Source organism: Schistocerca nitens, chromosome 5 (assembly GCF_023898315.1).
Source record: "Schistocerca nitens isolate TAMUIC-IGC-003100 chromosome 5, iqSchNite1.1, whole genome shotgun sequence".
In the NCBI taxonomy this organism is placed as follows: Eukaryota; Metazoa; Arthropoda; class Insecta; order Orthoptera; family Acrididae; genus Schistocerca; species Schistocerca nitens.
Window position 1 is genome coordinate 291104680 of NC_064618.1, and position 19577 is coordinate 291124256.

A 19577-nucleotide genomic window follows, 5' to 3' on the forward strand; every position below is an offset into this window, starting at 1 on the left:
ACCTTAACCCACCCTTCAGAGGATTGATAAGTTTTACTGCTCCGAGGGAAAGTATCTTGTCATTTAGCACGGAAAAATTGTATTTTCGTCTGGGAGAAAGTGTATTTTTAACCGGGAAATTTGGGAAAAACCTAAGAATTTTTTTTCCTTGTCCACATATACACCCTGTATATTCCACAGGGACCTTCCTTTCCAGTCTGATGATGAGCTGCGTGCCAATTTAGAGCGGCGTGGTGTTTATTCGTGTTGCGTGTCCATCAGGGTCAGAGGGATAATCAGGTTGCCCCGGTGCCTTCGTCTTGGCCTTCGAGGGTGACAACTTACCCAGGAAGGTCAAGATCGTGGTCCACCGCTGTGATTTCAACCCTTATATCCCTCTCCCGATGCGGTGCTTTAAGTGCTGGAAGTTCGGCCATATGTCTTTCCGCTGCGCTTCCAGCGTCACATGTCAAGATTGTGGATGTCCATCACATCCCAATACTCCATGTGGCCCACCTCCAATCTGTGTCAACTGCAGTGAGCATCATTCACCTTGCTTGACAGACTGCAGGATTTTATGCAAAGACAGGAAAATCGTGGAATACAAGACCCTGGACTGACTGACATACAGGGTGATTCAACAAGAATACCACAACTTTAGGAATTTAAAACTCTGCAACGACAAAAGGCAGAGCTAAGCACTATCTGTCGGCGAATTAAGGGAGCAATAAAGTTTCATTTAGTTGTACATTTGTTCGCTTGAGGCGCTGTTGACTAGGCGTCAGCGTCAGTTGATGCTAAGATGGCGACCTCTCAACAGAAAGCTTTTTGTGTTATTGAGTACGACAGAAGTGAATCGACGACAGTTGTTCAGCGTGCATTTCGAACGAAGTATGGTGTTAAACCTCCTGATAGGTGGTGTATTAAACGTTGGTATAAACAGTTTACAGAGGATGGGTGTTTGTGCAAAGGGAAAAGTTCTGGACGGCCGAGAACGAGTGATGAAAATGTAGCACGCATCCAGCGTGCATTTGTTCCCTCAGCTCGAACAAGAAGCACAATAATTCATATTTCAGCAGGATGGAGCGCCACCACATTGGCACTTATCTGTCCGTAACTACCTGAACGTCACTACCCGAGGCGATGGATCGGCCGCCAGGCAGCCCGTGACAGAGCATTTCATCACTGGCCTCCAAGAAGCCCTGATCTTACCCCCTGCGATTTTTTCTTATGGGGGTATGTTAAGGATATGGTGTTTCGGCCACCTCTCCCAGCCACCATTGATGATTTGAAACGAGAAATAACAGCAGCTATCCAAACTGTTACCCCTGATATGCTACAGAGAGTGTGGAACGAGTTGGAGTATCGGGTTGATATTGCTCGAGTGTCTGGAGGGGGCCATATTGAACATCTCTGAACTTGTTTTTGAGTGAAAAAAAAACCTTTTTAAATACTCTTTGTAATGATGTATAACAGAAGGTTATATTATGTTTCTTTCATTAAATACACGTTTTTAAAGTTGTGGTATTCTTTTTGAATCACCCTGTATACCTAGGCTAAGAAAAAAATATGAGCGCCTACATCCTATGGCTATGACCCCCTTATATACCGCTGCTACTGCAACAGTTGTAGCCGCATCAGTTGTGCGAGTTTGTCGCCTCTCAAAGCCAGAAAACTACACCTGGCTCCTTCATGGTTGGGGGCACATACCTCCCTGTTGCACCCACACTGCCTACCTCGGGAGCACTGCTCCTCAACTATCAGACACACCAGACCCCACCTCCCAGCTGGAGAAGCGGAAGTCTTCTTCGACTCCTCGATCCCTTGGTTCACTCCCTTCCCAGGTTTCTGCTACTGGGAAAGATGACACCTGCTAGTGGCTGAAGTGCCCAAAAGCAGCTGGTTATTGGACTTCACGATCCTCCTCAGTCCCGGAGACTAAATCAGTGAAGCCCTCCCAGCCAGAGAAACCCAAGAAGCAGCGACAAAAGTCCAAAAAGACGACCCCTAAGACCAAGGAGTTTGAGGTGGCTCCCACACCACTGCTGCATACAAGTTCAGCATCTGGGGATTAGGTGGAGATTCTGGCATCCGCTGAGCACCTAAATCTCGCTGGACCCTCAGACACAATGGATATAAACTGATGACCCAGAGGCGTAAACAGCCTTATTGAAAGTTCCATGCCTACCCAGTCTCACAATGTTATCCTCCAGTGGAATTATGGGGATTTTTTCCCCGCCTGGCTTGCCCGCCCGGTGTCCTCTCCTCTCCGTCCCGCCCGCCCGGTGTCCTCTCCTCTCCGTCCCGCCCGCCCGGTGTCCTCCCCTCTCCGTCCCGCCCGCCCGGTGTCCTCCCCTCTCTGTCCCGCCCGCCCTGTGCCCTCCCCCCTTGCCCGTCCCGCCCGCCCGGTGCCCTCCCCCCTTGCCCGTCCCGCCCGCCCGGTGCCCTCCCCCCTTGCCCGTCCCGCCCGCCCGGTGCCCTCCCCCCTTGCCCGTCCCGCCCGCCCGGTGCCCTCCCCCCTTGCCCGTCCCGCCCGCCCGGTGCCCTCCCCCCTTGCCCGTCCCGCCCGCCCGGTGCCCTCCCCCCTTGCCCGTCCCGCCCGCCCGGTGCCCTCCCCCCTTGCCCGTCCCACCCGCCCGGTGCCCTCCCCCCTTGCCCGTCCCGCCCGCCCGGTGTCCTCTCCTCTCCGTCCCGCCCGCCCGGTGTCCTCCCCTCTCCGTCCCGCCCGCCCGGTGTCCTCCCCTCTCCGTCCCGCCCGCCCTGTGCCCTCCCCCCTTGCCCGTCCCGCCCGCCCGGTGCCCTCCCCCCTTGCCCGTCCCACCCGCCCGGTGCCCTCCCCCCTTGCCCGTCCCGCCCGCCCGGTGTCCTCTCCTCTCCGTCCCGCCCGCCCGGTGTCCTCCCCTCTCCGTCCCGCCCGCCCGGTGTCCTCCCCTCTCCGTCCCGCCCGCCCTGTGCCCTCCCCCCTTGCCCGTCCCGCCCGCCCGGTGCCCTCCCCCCTTGCCCGTCCCGCCCGCCCGGTGCCCTCCCCCCTTGCCCGTCCCGCCCGCCCGGTGCCCTCCCCCCTTGCCCGTCCCGCCCGCCCGGTGCCCTCCCCCCTTGCCCGTCCCGCCCGCCCGGTGCCCTCCCCCCTTGCCCGTCCCGCCCGCCCGGTGCCCTCCCCCCTTGCCCGTCCCGCCCGCCCGGTGCCCTCCCCCCTTGCCCGTCCCGCCCGCCCGGTGCCCTCCCCCCTTGCCCGTCCCGCCCGCCCGGTGCCCTCCCCCCTTGCCCGTCCCGCCCGCCCGGTGCCCTCCCCCCTTGCCCGTCCCGCCCGCCCGGTGCCCTCCCCCCTTGCCCGTCCCGCCCGCCCGGTGCCCTCCCCCCTTGCCCGTCCCGCCCGCCCGGTGCCCTCCCCCCTTGCCCGTCCCGCCCGCCCGGTGCCCTGCCCCCCCCCGCCCGCCCGGTGCCCTGCCCCCCCCTCCCGCCCGCCCCGTGCCCTCCCCCCCCGCCCGCCCGGTGGCCTCCCCCCCCCCCGCCCGCCCGGTGGCCTCCCCCCCCCCCCGCCCGCCCGGTGTCCCCCCCCCACCTCCCGCCCTGTGTCCCCCCCCCCGCCCGCCCGGTGTCCTCCGCTCCCCCCGCCCCCCCGTTGCCTTCCCCCCGGTCTCCCCTCTCCTCTTTCTATTAAGCCCAGTTCCCCCCCCCCCCCCCCTCGCTGTATATCTCGCCCTGTCTCTATGCCCCGTCAAACTATTTCATGTATTTTTCATCAGTTTTTAATTTTTTGATACTAATTGGTATTTTGTCTCAAATGAGATACTGTCTGAATCAAAGTATTTTGTTCTGGTTTGACTGAGAGTGCTCAGCTTTTCAAAAAGGTGTTTGTAACTTGATGACATTTAGGTTATTTATTTTCTGATGGTTGTGTCATTTCTATAAGTTGTATGCATGTTTTCAAAACTTTCAGTTGCTTGCTGCTAAAAGAAATGAAAGTAGAGGCAGTTCTTCTAACATGCTTGCTTCTACCAGCTGTACATCTCGCTTCACTAGAATACATAATGCAGGTAAGTTAAATACTATACAGTGATTTCTACAAACTGCTCTAGGCTCTCTGTCCCAGGTGGACAGAAGTCAGATTTTTGCTGACTGCTTTGAATTTTTAGTTCTTTCAGAGAGTTGCATCACAGTCCGAACTGAACAAAATGGATACAAGAAATCTGGCTATTATTTTGACACCTTCTATTATGCCAGTGGATGAAAAGATGATTACCAATACAGGAACAAGATTGGGGTACCACGTCAGTATTGTTGAGGTCAGTCTGAATTCAGTCACTCGGTGCTTCATTTTCCACACGGTATTTTTAATGTTACCTGCTCAAATAAACCTTGCACTCTATTCTCTTTCTTTCCTATTACTATTACTGTTCTTTTTTCCTTTTGTTATAAATTTGACAGTGAACAGGAAAAGGATAAGTGGGGATGACTTACAGACCCCTACACATTTCATTCAATGGAGAAACTATTTATATTGCTGCTCCTCTTTCTCGTTCCATTGTCACTGCCACGGCAGTCTTGTCCTCTCCTTCCACTGTACTCCTCCTCCCTTCTCCTCTACCTCATCTCTACTATCAGTTTCTCTTGGATAAAGTATTTTCTTTCTATTCCTATAACCAATTTCTGCTTTTGACATGATGATTAAGAGAACTATTTTTCAGTGTGCCTACTGTATACTTCCAGACCCTGCTTGAGAATGCTTCTGAAATTGGTTTATTGCCAGATCACATTTACTGCCAGCTGACTTCTGTGTCCCATGATGGTATAGAAATGTTGGGGATGAATGGGGAAGAAGGTCCTAAAACAAAGAAAAAGAAAAAACGTCGAAGTAATTCATTTACAAGTAAGAAGAAATTGTACACTGTGTCAATTTATAGTGGACTGATCTTGTGTTGAAATAAAGTTGGTAGTTCATGGCTAATCAACTAGTTATAATATATATGTGTCAACAGGGGTGATAAATGGTTTCAAGAAAATGGTTGGACGAATTTCGCCAGATGTTGATGAGAATGATCTTATTAGTTCAACACCAGATTTCTCCACACCAGTAATGAAATCTACTAAGAAACGGAAATTATTAGATGTACCAACAAGTGCATTCTCAAACAAGAAAAGGTAAGTAATTAGAGATATGATCAGTTGAGATCAATAGACATTTATATAGTAAACATTACGTATTGATGCTTGTTATTTATGATAGGACTTTGTCAGAGCTCAAAAGTAGAGGGAGATTGAAGAAACATTATCAGAAGGGGAGAGAGCGGGGGCCAGCAATGATAATGCTAGGTGCTATGTATCTTCTTGGAAAATATGAGGGACATTCAATAATTAACCCTAGTACTGATGGGTTGTGTCTCTCAGACCCAGTCGAGATTTTTTTAAATATCCAGAAGAGTACACTACTTGGAGTAAGCCATTCATTGTAGCATCCAGTTAATGTTTCTAAAGGCCTCTACTTGCTTCATCATTCCTCTTTATTCACAAGTTGATTGTTGATTGGCAGTGTCCACTAATTGAGGAAGAAATTGAAAAATAGTTATTAGAAAGTGTTAATGAAGATTTGGATGTAGATCCTGATTTTGTTCCCAGAAGTGATCACGAGAGAGGAAGTGAAATGAGCAACAAACACCTGGACAGTGAAGACATACCTTAGTTAGTCCCATCAGAAATATGAGTGCAGGCACTAATACTAATTGAGATTCTCTGTCAACTAATGTGGTTGGTTCTAGTCCCTCCTCCAGTGAATCATCATTTTGCTATTTGTTGAGACTTGAGCAAACTAACCAGCTGAAAAATGCCCCCAATCAAAATGTCCATACCAGATCTCACAATATAATTACACACTTGCCTGATGTCAGTGGGGAAGCCAGAAATGCAAACACACTTGTCGAGGCCTGGAAACTGTTTGCTGATGATGATTTGGTCAATTTGATTATAGAGAGCACAAATACTTAGATAGATAAAGTAAAACCTCGTATAAATGTGACCTAAATACTGCAAGAAACTTGGAGAAAAAAAAAAAAAGAGTTCAAGGAATTTTTGGGTCTTTTGTACATTTCTGGCATTCTTCATGGAGGCAAATAAATATGGAAGAATGTTGGGACTCTTGTGGCACCGGGACAGAAATCTTCCTACCTGGAATGTCACTGCAAAGATTTTATTTTCATTTCAGATGGATTTGATTACATAAAACTGTATTCACTCAAGATAGGAGCATAAAGAGTTATAAGTTGGCCCCTGTACACGATGTTATGGAGGGATTCTCTAAAAATTGTTTGAGGTATTACGACATCTGAACACCTAACAATGGATGAAATGTTACTATCTTTCTGGGGAGTTTGTGCTTTCATAACGTTCATTTCTTCAAAACCTGTAAAGTATGAAATCAAAATATTTATCATTGCCGATGAACCCCCCCAGGGGGCTCGCCACTCTTTCGCAGATTCGTGCTTAGCTACCACGGGGCCCCAGCCTTTGCAGCACTTTTTCCCTTCCATGCTGCATAACTATCCTCTTGCTATTTTTTTCCCCTCCCTTGGGGAAAATGTCTGGGGTATTATTGGGAATGTCCGGCATTCTGTCGCTGATGTGTGAACAGTCTCAACTTTGATTTTGGTTCCATTTTCCTTTCTCTGTTTCCCTCCTCCTCTCATCCTCCGCTTTGGCGTTTGAGGATCCTCTTTTTTCTTCTTCCTCCCTGTGCACTCCCGAAGGCCAGCCCACGCGTCTGACACGTAACAGGTGACCGGGTAACCTTGCCCGAGCGGTAACCTTCCCAAATTGCCGATTGGTCCCGGCGTCAGGTGTTTGCGAGGTGTGACCTCAAGTGCGAACAATCACCTAAGGTGGATGTGCCCCCTTGTGAAGGAGGCCCTCAGTTGGAAGGAGCGCGCCATCGGAGACGCTGGCAATCACAAGGTATTTCCTCACCATGAGTCGATCATCCTCCCCATTGACGTCTACGAAGCGTAAACTTAATGGGGCTACTGATTCGAAGACCTTTCCCGCTGCACCGCAGTTTCTTGTGGTCTCATGTACTGAAGACAGTCAGTCCTTCACCACGGTCAATCCGTTTATTACCCAGAAAGGTGTTGATGCAATTGCTGGCCCTGTGAAATCCTGCTCTCAATTACGGAATGGCACTTTGCTTTAGCAGACGGCTTCTGATTGTCAAACACAACAACTGCTTGTTGCCTGTTCGTGTAAAGGCACATAGAACTTCAAATTCTTCCCGTGGTGTAATGTACACCAAGCTGCTTGATGGTCTAACTGACGCTGAAATACAATCTTGTCATTGCCGTCCATTGTAATGAAAAAGGTCTCTTCCTCCTTGGTGCCCACCTGCGCTCTTTTCCTTACCTTTATAGGGTGGTGCTGCCGTCCAAGATCAAAGCAGGCTATGAAATTATCACAGTCCGGCCGTATATTCCGAATCCGATGCACTGCTACCAGTATCATCATTTCAACCACACTTTAACTTCTTGTCGACACCCAGCCAAATGCGTAACCTGTGGCTGGGATGCACACGAGGGCGAATGTCCACCTCCTTCTCCCATTGTATCAAATGCAATGGTGGCCATGCAGCCTCCTCCTGTGATTGTCCCATGTATCTAGATGAGCGGGCTGTTCAAGAGATTTGGTTAAAGGAAAAAGTGCCTTACCCAGTAGCTCACAAGTTACTGGCTAGTCGCAAACCCTGTGTTCTCCCATCTGGCGCCTATAGTTCTGTTCTTGTTACCCCTAGCTCCATGAAGGACATGGCCACCCAGACATGTGACCTCAAATTCGGCCCTGAGGTTGTGAAATCGCTCAGTGTCAAGGTAGCATCGTCGCCCCCCATCCCGCTGTGTAAGAAACAGTCAAACTCTCACCTCAAGGGGTGAAACCACCCACTACACAACCAGCAGGCAGGAAAGGACAGAAGGAGTACTCCCGTGAAGACTTCTTCTGTCCCTCCAGCCAAACACCCAAGCCTTCCTCTAAACAGAAGGGCTCGAAGAAGTCCACTAAAGACAAACGGTCATCTCCTTCGCCAACTCGAAAATCCTGCTCAATGGTGTCCACGTGGTTCCTTAGCCCGGCTGGGATCTGTCTCGCCGGTGCGAACCACTAACCGGTTTTCAGCATTGGACTCCGCAGATCAACCGCACAAGCACGCCAATGCTTCTGTGGACCCCATGGAACAGGATCCTCCTCCTTCGGTGCCCTGTAGTAGTTACTCTACACCGATTGTCACTCCGTGGCTGCCGTGTTGACACCCCTACATCTCTTCCCCCTCATGACTGTCCTCCAATGGAATGTTCACAACCTTCGGTCCCACAAAGAGGATTTATGGCTGCTTTTAGCATCGCAGCATCCCCTTGTACTCTGCCTTAAGGAAACAAAATTGCGCCCTCACGGCTGCTTTGAGCTTTCACATTACTTAGCGATTCGTTTTGACCTTCCCCCCGAGGTCAGTATTCCATCTCATGGGGGCGTCGTGCTGCTCATACGGGATGATCTTCATAGTCAACCCATCTACCTGACTACCCATCTTCAAGCTGTTGCTGTTTGTCTTTTCTTTCACTGCCTGACTTTTTCCCTCTGTACCATTTATGTCCCTCCGTCATTCGTTGTCACCAGGGCAGACTTCCTTCAGATTATCGGGCAACGCCCCCCCCCCCCCCCCCCCACACACACCTCTGTTTTTGCTACACGGTGACTTTAATGCTCATCATCCCCTTTGTGGTTAGACACAGGCTCCCAGGTAGATGCCATTTTCCTTGACTTCCAGAAGGTGTTAGATATAGTTCCGCACTGTCGCCAGATGAACAAAGTGAGAGCCTATGGAATGTCAGACCAGCTGTGTGGTTGGATTGAAGAGTTTTTAGCAAACAGAACACAGCATGTTGTACAGAGAAGTTGCAGCATTAGAAAATTGCAGCGAAATGCAAGATGATCTGCAGCGGATAGGCACTTGGTGCAGGGAGTGGCAACTGACCCTTAACATAGACAAATGTAATGTATTGCGAATACATAGAAATAAGGGTCCTTTATTGTATGATTATATGATAGCAGAACAAACACTGGTAGCAGTTACTTCTGTAAAATATCTGGGAGTATGCGTACGGAACGATTTGAAGTGGAATGATCATATAAAATTAATTGTTGGTAAGGGGGGTGCTAGGTTGAGATTTATTGGGAGAGTCCTTAGAAAATGTAGTCCATCAACAAAGTAGGTGGCTTACAAAATACTCGTTCGACCTATACTTGAGTATCACTCATTAGTATGGGATCCATACCAGGTCAGGTTGACGGAGGAGATAGAGAAGATCCAAAGAAGAGGGGCACGTTTCGTCACAGGGTTATTTGGTAAGCGTGATAGCGTTACGAAGATGTTTAGCAAACTTAAGTGGCAGACTCTGCGAGAGAGGCGCTCTGCATCGCGATGTAGCTTGCTGTTCAGGTTTTGAGAGGGTGCATTTCTGGATGAGGTATCGGATATATTGCTTTCACCTACTTATACCTCCCGAGGAGATCATGAATCTAAAATTAGAGAGATTCGAGCGCACACGGAGGCTTTCCGGCAGTCGTTCTTCGTGCGAACTATATGCAACTGGAACAGGAAATGGAGGTAATGACAGTGGCACATAAGGTGCCCTCCTCCACACACCGTTGGATGACTTGCGGAGTATAAATGTAGATGTGGTTCACCTAGGACCTGTCAGAGAGGTGCCCTCTTGGCTGAGACCTTCTTAACGAACTTAACCTCTTCTGCCTTAACACTGGAGCACCCACTTTCCTTTCTGACTCCTCGCACACCTATTCCTGTTTGGACCTATCCTTTCGCACTGCCTAGCTTGACCATTGTCTTGAGTGGTTTGTTCTTTTTGACGCCTACTCGAGTGACCATTTCCAGTGTGCTCTCCGTCTGCTGACTCCTATCCCAGTTGTGATGACCAGGTGGACTATCTCATCAACATTATCCTTACTGCTGAAGAACGTTCCATTCCTTGCACTTCCTCTTTACCACATCCTGTCCCAGCCCCTTGGTTGATTGAGGCATGCCACAATGCAATTCGCACACAGAGACGTGCTCTCCGCATTTTTAACTGCCACCACCGTAAGCTGGAAAACTGCATTCATTATAAACAGATGCATGCAAAGTATCGTTGAGTTCTTCGGGATAGCAAAAGAGCTAGCTGGATTTCATTCACTAGTTCTTTTAACAGTTCCACACCTTCCTCTGTCATGTGGGCCAACCTCCAATGGCTCTCTGGAACCAAGATCCATTCCCCAATTTCTGGCCTGACAGTATCTGACGATGTCATCTTGGACCCTATTGCTATCTCCAACACCTTGGGCCACCATTTTGCAGAAGTTTCGAGCTCTTCCCACTATTACCCTGCCTTCATCCATAGGAAACGAGTGGAGGCTCGGGCGATACTGTTCTCAAAATCGTGAGTGGTACAATGCTGCCTTTACTATGAGGGAGCTAGATCATGCTCTCAGTTCATCCCAATCCTCCGCCCCAGGGCCAGATGCCATCCATATTCAGATGTTGCAGCACCTCTCTCTTGCAAGCAAGCACTTTCTGCTTAACATGTACAACTGCTTCTGGGCTGTGGGCACATTTCCTGGATGCTGGCGTGGAGCTCCGTCTTACCTATACCTAAGCCCGGTAGGGACAAAAACCTTCCTTCTAGCTACCGCCCCATCTCTCTTACCAGCTGTGTTTGCAAGGTGACGGAACATATGATTCATGCCTGGCTGGTGTGGTAGCTCGAGTCTCGCCATTTACTAACAAATGCACAGTGTAGATTTCGAGCGCAGCATTATGCAGTTGACCAACTCGTTACTTTGTCAACCCATGTCATGAATGGTTTTCTGCGAAAATCCCAGACTGTGGCCTTGTTTTTCGATTTGGAGGAGGCCTACGACACCTGCTGGAGAACTGGTATCATGCGTGCTGTTTACATGTGGGGCTTCCGTGGGTGCCTGCCCTGTTTTCTTTGGCCATTTTTACAAGACAGAGTTTTCAAGGGGTGTGTGGGTTCTGCCTTGTCGACCACCTTTATCCAGGAAAATGGTGTGCTCAGGGTTCTGTCCTAAGTGTCGTCCTCTTTACTATCGCCATAATCCCTATAGTGGTCTGTCTCCCACCGGGCATCTCCAGCTCCCTTTTTCTCGATGATTTTACCATCTATTGCAGTTCACCACGAACCTGTCTCACTGAGTGGCGTCTTCAGCAGTCTTGATCATCTTCACTCCTGGAACATTGACAGTGGATTTCGCTTTTCCCCTGACAAAACTGTCTGTATGAATTTATGGCGGCGCAAATGGTTTCTCCCACCGTTTCTCCATCTTCGGTCTGTTGCCCTTCCGTTCATTGCCACTACAAAATTCCTGGGGCTCGTGGTCGATAGGAAACACTCTTGGTAATCCCACGTATCTTACCTGGCACCCCGCTGTTTGCTGTTCCTCTGTCCTACGTCTCATCAGTGGTACTTCCCGGGCTGCCGATCGAACCACCCTCCTCTGTTTGTACTGATCCCTTGTCCATTCGAAATGACTACGTGTGCTTTGTTTATGGATCTGCACACCCATCCTTTTTATGCCGTCTCAACACTATCCATCATCATGGCATCCGTTTGGCAATGGGCGCCTTTTACACCAGCCCAGTTGAGTCTGTATGCTGAAGCTGTTGAACTACCATTGTCCTACTGCTGTGACTTTCTCCTCAGCAGGCAGGTATGCATGGCATTTGTCAGCCATGTGTGGCCACCCTTCCTATGCCTCCTTGTTTGATGATTCCTTTGATCATTGGTATGGGGCTTGTCCCTCTTCTCTGTCATCTCCTGGAGTCTACTTTTGCCACTGGGTACTGCGGCTTAAATTGACACTACTTGCAACCTTTCCAGTGGGTGTGAACCCTTCACCACCTTGGCTTCGTGAAGTGGCCCATGTTAACCATGGCCTTCATTCACTTCCTAAGGACACTACTCCAGCCTCGGTCTACCACCTTCAGTTTTAACGACCTTCGCATGGAACTTTGCGATAATACTTTTGTATAAACTGATGGCTCTCGGACTGACCGTGGGGTAGGGTGTGGTTTCATCATTGGCATCCATAAGCTTCTGGCACATTCTCAGTCTTTACAGCCGAGGTTTTCGCCTTGTTTCAGGCCACGTAGTACATCAGGTGACACAGCCTTCCCAGTTGTGTCCTCTGCTCAGACTCACTCAGCACCCTCCAAAGTCTCTGTGCACTGTACACTGCTCATCCCTTGGTGCAGCGGGTCCGGGAAAGCTGTCACTTGCTCACTCTCTGTGTAGCCAATGTCAAGTTTCTGTGGGTCCCTGCTCATGTCAGTCTGCCAGGAAACAAGGCTGCTGATGCTGCTGCCAAGGCTGCTGTCCTCGTACCTCAGCCCGCGAGTATTTATATTCCCTCTGATGATCTCTGCATTACCGTCTGTCAGGAGGTGGTGTCCCTTTGGCACAGCCAATGGTCCTCCCTTCAAGGGAATAAGCTTTGGCTTATTAAGCCTCTCCTGGCACCGACCTCCTCTCGGCCCTCCTGCTGGGAGGAGATTATTTTAACTAGGCTACGTATTGGGCACTGCCTTTTTAGCCATATTCATTTGCTCAGTGGTGCTACCCCGCCACTTTGGATGCATTGCGCCCAAATTTTAACTGTTCCCCCCTTCCTGCTGGAATACCTTTTTTTAAAAATAATTTACATTCCACCTTGGGTTTGCTGTCTGATTTATCAGTCGTTTTAGCGAATGATGCGTGGGCTGTCTACCGCGTTTTACTTTTTATTCGCTGAAGCAATATGGCGAAGGCCATTTAATTTTTAGTTTTGGACCTCCATTTTTGCATGGTGTTTTTTTTCTTTTTTTCTCCCACCTGCCTGTTTTTAGGTGTCTCCTATTCTGTCCATTGGGACTGATGGATAGTCATTTTTCTCCTCTCTCTGTTTGTGTTCTCTGGTTTTGACTGGGGTGCGTATGACCCCAGTTGTTTTTTGCGCCCTAAAACAAAACAAACAATTGCAGATGCAGAAACATACTATATACATAATTTGGAAGTGTGTGTGAGACAACAATGTGGAGGTTTCTTCAAAGTGAGTAACATAGCTGCCAATGTCTGAACCAGTAAAGGGAACTAGGAGTATTACCCTTGACAACTGGATAGCAGGCTACATTCTTTCTAGAAAACTTGCCACAGATTGTAAATGTACACTCATTGGAACATTACGCAAAAAAATATAAGTTCCTTTGAATATATTGCCTCACAAGAAAAGAGAAATATATTTGGATTTAGTGACAATTTCACATTGGTGTAATATGTGCCAAATTTTGTGTGTAATTTTGCTGTCATTGATGCGATATGAAGAAAAAAGGCTGCTTATTTTTACAAAATGAGACATTTACTACTTTTCAACTTAACCCCTGCCATTAACACAATTGTCCCAATGATATACTAGCTTTTTTTATACATGATGCAAAGAAGTCTTTGTCTTGTTGTTTGAGCTACTTATCCATAAATTCTTTGACCAACTCGTTGTTGTGGAACTTTATTTCCACATAATGTCTTCTTCAGTAGAGCAAACAAATTAAAATCAGAGCGAGCCAAATCTGGATTGCAAGGAGGATAAGGCAAATTCTGCATGAATTTGTCTCTTCAATTACTGAATGTCCTTCATATTAGAGACTGGCAGATTGGTGGAACTGCACTCCACTGAACTTAAATTGTGTAGAGAAGCTGAAAGGGAACTTTTTCTGTGCTGTCTCTTTGCTGCTTCTTAAATGTTTCTTTTTCACTATGCTGTGATGTAGGTCCTCTAGAAAGTAGTGTGTTCTTTTGTCACCTGCAACATGTATGTGTACTAATCTTCCTACATTCTAGCATTGTTATGTGTCTTTGTACTTGAGGGGTAGCAGATATGACAGTACTGTACTTTTAGTTACCATTATTTTACTTGTACTGAGGTGGGCAGAAGTCATGTGTGAAATATTTATTTCACAACATGTATAAAGGACAGTTTAGACAGTACCCTGAACAGCTGTGTGTAGATCTGTTTCATAGCTGTGCGTCGCGAGATCATGGACTTCGATGTCCACGTTGCGCACTATTACACATGAAATTACCAAATATGCAGCAACCAGTCGCAAAATCATGTTTTATTTATTCACTTTTGCAAATCGATTTCAACTGATTAACAGCCATCATCGGTGCTTTCAACCAATATGTGCCCTAAGTAGTAATATTGTCTAAAGCAGAGGTCAAACATATGACTTTTGTGTCACCTCTGCTTTAGACAATATTACTACCTAGGGCACATATTGGTTGAAAGCACCGATGATGGCTGTTAATCAGTTGAAATCGATTTGCGAAAGTGAATAAATGAAACATGATTTTGCGACTGGTTGCTGCATATTTGGTAATTTTATGGTTTACGGTCACTGCACGACTTGGGAACCACATGGAGCCCACCATTCATAAATTACACATTTTCTGTGTTATGAGACGAGGGTGATATGTTCTGAATCAAGTGCAAGTTTAGAATACAGCCTGATGAAATGATGTCTTTCTCTCAAATTTGTCAAGGCTGTGATGACAATCCAGAAGTAAATGACCTGTGTAAAGGGTTCTTACTGTACAAACCACATTAATTCAGTTTTGCATGCTATACAGGCAAGTTATGTAAAGTGTGAAATATTGACACCAGTTGTACAAAGTTTTCTAAATGTCTGTCATTTCCTTCCCCTACAATTGCAGTAAGGCAAAGGATAATTTTATGTATTACCATATTTATTCGATTATAAGATGAAGGTTTTTCCGAAATTTGCCATTAAAAAAAATACAGAGCTGTCTTAAATTTGTGGATTAAACTATTGTTGGTGTTGTCAATGTTTTTACATTATGTAATAGAGTAAGAGGGGGATAATCTTAAATTTACACGTGACGCTATGGCAAGTGAGTTCACATCCAGATTTATTGTGGAGAATTTAGTAGGGTTAGAGCAGAACAGTGGCACCAGTTTGGCTGAGAACTATGATGAATGTAGAAAGGGGAACGGTTAGTGGACAGCAAATTTTGTCGTACTGCCAACTGTGCGAATGTGTATTGCATACCTTGGCTTTTTATGAACATCTACCATGTTTAAACTGCATTTTGTATGAGTTCCTTTGTAGTTGGAATTGAACTGACTTTAGAATTGGACAAATACTCAATATTATACATTTCTGCAGGATGTGATAAGTCTAGACAGGGGCCAGTGTCGTACTTTCATATTTAGTAGAGCAGTGTTTTCAACATTCTTTGTGAGGTATGATGAGAACGAAAGGCTGTTGGTTCAATGAAACCAATAAGAGAGCAACTGGCAGTCAGCATGTTTGGAAGCAAGAGGAGGAGGAATATTCTCTATGTTTACAGAATGCTGCCAGAATTGGATTTCATGAACCAGTTTCCCAATACTGCTTCTGGTCGGTCATGTCAGCACCCCAATGTCGATTCTGTAAATACAGCTCTTGGTGTCCAGTTTCCACTTCCAGAATCGATTTTTTCCTCCTGTATTAACAACCAACTCTTTTTGAGATATGCTTTGGTTGTCAGGTTATACTACGTCTTTAAAAAAATTTCAGTTAATTTGGATTGAGTGACTTCCTGTGCACAGAAGGAGAAATAGAAATGTTAAACAGAAATACAGTTATATACCTGCAATATTAAACTGATGAGATACATGCATTTCACTGACTAAATCTGAAATCGGAGCAGCTGATTTCAGGTGCCATATTTGACCAATCTAGCAAAACTACTTCAGGTCTTAACATGCAAACACAACAGTGAAAATTGGTTTCTGAAATTCAGATTTAATCCTCTGTAAGTTGAGTCACATGTAAACGTAGTGTGTTCTCAAGTTAGTATATATGCGAAATCTAATATGTATTTAAAAAGTGGCTGTGCTCTCAGATACCACCATAACAACAATACCAGAAATCACAACGTATTCGGATGAAATGGCCAAATATTTCTGAAAACAAAGATTGTAAATTTCATTACTTCTCGTGTTTAGAAAGACTTGGCCTCATTTCTCACTTATCACTGGTTAAGTGATATTATCACACCAGGATATCACCAAGGATGATGAAAGGAAGCACCATTAATTCATGGGTGGTTCCTCAGAAAACCACAAAAAAGTGTTTTTTACTATATTTTCACAATCACCAGTGGACCAAAACTTAGACAAAGATTCCAAGACAGCTATGCCAGCAAATTTCTGAAATTTTTATGATATATTCCTAAGACCCTGATCTCAAACAAACTTTGAAAATTTTCTTGACATCTGTATCCATTTTCAAGATATAGTGGTTCAGTTACCTTATGTCTACACGTACAATACGATATGAGGAGAAATCTTAATAATAAATAACCACAGCAAATTGCTCAATTTTTAACTGTATATTCTCTAGACATTTATCTAGAAGAGCCATCTCCCCATCCATTACTGAGAAACACTCCAAAAACTTGTTTTTTGGGTGCAGATTTTGAGATGGCTATGCACAGCAAATGGCTATAATTTTTACGATGTATTCCTAAGACCTTCATCTCGAACAGCCTTGAAAATTTTCTTCATATCTTCCATTTCAGAGATATAGAGGCTCATTACCATACTTGTTCACGTAAAATACATCGTAAAATCTGGTGTGAGGTAAAAACATAGATTATAAAGTGATGCAGCACTGAGAAAGATGCTGTATACATACTGTTATCATATGGGCAGATCGTGTTGTAGTACTGAAGCACATGTGAATTTCTAATCACAACACCAAGAAGGAGTACATTACAGTTAGGGGATTTTGTACGAGGTAGAGGTGGTGAGTTGCCTGTTAAAAAAAGAGCAAATATGTTTGCATGCCAAAATTATTGAGAAAATTTTTAAAGGTGCTGCGAAAGATAGAATGAAGCAGCCAGTACTCGTAGTTTTCAGTCAGTTTTCTATTTTAAACAAACAGAAACATATTCACATTTTTTGTGCTCCAATCGTAGTGTTTTTCCACTGGTTCAACATTTAGCTTCATGGTTAGACATTAATACACTGTGATGACTGTGCCTTTATTTGTGTTCCACTTATTCACATTTCCCTTGAAATGAGGTATGATTTGCATAAAATATGCTCTACCCTACCATACACAAATGGCATTCTACTTCTCCACCCCTCCTGTTCTATAAAATATCTTGGTCCTTTTTTTCTTTTTCCTACTTCTGCTCTCAACCCTTTCCATAATGGTAATCCGCAGGTGTAAGATACATTTGCTAAACTTATCCACACATCCAGCCAATGCATTCTACTCAAGCCTAATCACTAGGTTATTCTATACCATCAGAAGGAAGGTCTCCTGCAGTAGAGTTGTAATTCCTCAGCTTTGCTACAATCAATGATTAGCTGTCTATGCAAGCCTGACCACCAAACAGCTGTATGAACAAGGCTAGTACACCAACTTAATGGCAGAGTATGTTGCTCAGCAGTGGTATACTTCAATGGAGTCTTATTGGTATGAAGTTGAATAGTGCTTTACACAGTGGGAATTGCTTGGTATTTAGAATGTTTAAAACTATGACCTCCACTGACTACAAGAACTGACATTGACAAAGCACTTGTAAGTTGAACCTGAAAAGGTGTATAAGCCTCTTCAGCCTCAACCATTTTCAGCTTCTCAGAAAAATCACACAGAAAACTAGCACTTAAACACAAACTCAAGTTGAACAATAGACATTAATTCAGATGAAATGTACCTGGGTATGTGTTAGCAGCCAACTCAAAATCGTCTGAAACTCATCTACATTAGATATACTTAACATATCGGTAAAAGAGAGAATAAAAATCGATATTTTACAGTCAGAATACTTGTTGCCATTTCAGGATGACAAGACAACAGTAACACAGATAAAGTATGATAGGTCATGGTCTACTTGAGTGATTCGGCAAGTTCATTTGTTCTCCTGCTTTTAGTTGAGACTGAATTTTAAAGAAATTAAATAGGAAGGGCTCTGATGCTACAGTGGAAACTGGATAGTTTCAGTATACTTCTAGAGGTGCTGTAACTTTTAGTAGAGCGTAGGCCCCTGTGCTAAGGGTGTACTGTCTGTAGAAAGTATGATCTCTGAGGGAATTGGGGGAAAAGTGGATATTCCAGTGAATCACACAATCCACTCCACTGTTACCCCTATTACAACAGAATTTCAAGCAGTTGCTTAAAAGTGTGTATCTCTTCTTTGGTGATACTGTGGAATCTCTGTTTACCAACCCACAAAGCTCTGTGTCTAGGGTCTCTCTCAGATCTTATTTCTCAACTCTCCCAACCATCGTACTTAAGGATATTTTGATGCATTGTGGGACTCTACTTTCATCTGCCCCAAGGATTGAGTTATCCAGAGCATCATAAGGCTAGAAGACCTATGTCTTCCAGTAGTGGCGGGTGGTAACATCCAAGTTAACGGCTCAATGTGTTGCACATGAGCAGAACGAGGCTCAGGCTGACTTGGCACTACTCGGTACATATCTGCTCCGTCCTCCATGATATAGTGAAACACCTCATTTAGCAGTATGATGTTACACTTTCTTCCAGCATTTGGTGTGGCTATTTTGGGCTGCATAACTTTCTTCAGTTCAGTAGAATTGTGATCTAAGTGCTGTGTATCCTTCACTATTAAGTTCATGGTATAAACAAAGTTCACTGATCCGGTGGCTGTAAGCAAAAACTGGTAGTCTAGTGATTTATCATCACAGTCCTTTAACAATGAATAGTAATCGTAGAGGAGGAGGAGGAAGAGAACACTCGGTATCTATTATGTGATCGCATAATCAGTGCTATGAAAATGCATTACAACACCACGCGGAAATAATTTAAAGATTAATTGATGATGAAAGAGTTAAAAATTATAACAAGTGAGAGATGATTTGTGTGGCTTTCATTGTTCTGTATATCAAGAAGCACTTTCTGTTAAATATCCATCCATAGAACATATGATGGTATAGGTGATGCAAATAGTAAGTTTTCTGAAGTTGTACATACTATAAAATCGCTAGTTGCAAGAGTTTTTGATGGAACTGAACTAAGATTTTGATGAGGTTTTATTACTGAAAAGTTTGTTGGTTAACTCATAGGACATGCCTGAAAAGAGTTTTTGATTTAAGACTTGCTTTGGTAAAATTTCTGAAGGAAAATAGAAAATGAGAACAGAAATTGGAGAATCCAGAATGAATTGCAGACCTTGCATTTTAAATAGTTGACTGCAGGCTGCCCACAGTAAGATATTGCAAGGTTAGAAGTACCATTTCTCATTTAATGTGGAAAGTGGATGCATTTAAAAAAGAAAATCACATTATGGAAGGGACAGCTTCTGACAAGGAAAATGGTCTGTTTCCGTAAGGTCATTGGCATTAAAGAAGGTGCTAATTCTGAACAACCTATTGTGACATTGAAAGAATTATGGGAATAACTTTCCAAATATTTGAGGACACTGCAGTCTTTAATCTGTTTTTGAGCTGATTTCAGGACCACTTGCCGTTTCAGTTGAAAG

At 45.5% G+C, this 19577-nt stretch overlaps 1 protein-coding gene across 5 annotated transcripts in view; it reads left to right on the forward strand.

The window, feature by feature from the left end:
• The window catches only part of LOC126259817 (uncharacterized), a 97119-nt gene that overhangs the window by 46173 nt on the left and 31369 nt on the right, over nucleotides 1–19577 (forward strand). For 4 of the 5 annotated variants that reach the window (XM_049956855.1, XM_049956856.1, XM_049956857.1 and 1 more), the window contains 4 exons: nucleotides 3920–4016; nucleotides 4116–4265; nucleotides 4690–4849; nucleotides 4959–5121. The exons of the other annotated variant lie outside the window; for it this stretch is intronic. In XM_049956855.1, the coding sequence (XP_049812812.1) occupies nucleotides 3920–4016; nucleotides 4116–4265; nucleotides 4690–4849; nucleotides 4959–5121 (570 nt within the window). The remainder of the gene's footprint in view (nucleotides 1–3919; nucleotides 4017–4115; nucleotides 4266–4689; nucleotides 4850–4958; nucleotides 5122–19577) is intronic. 5 annotated transcript variants of the gene reach the window in all.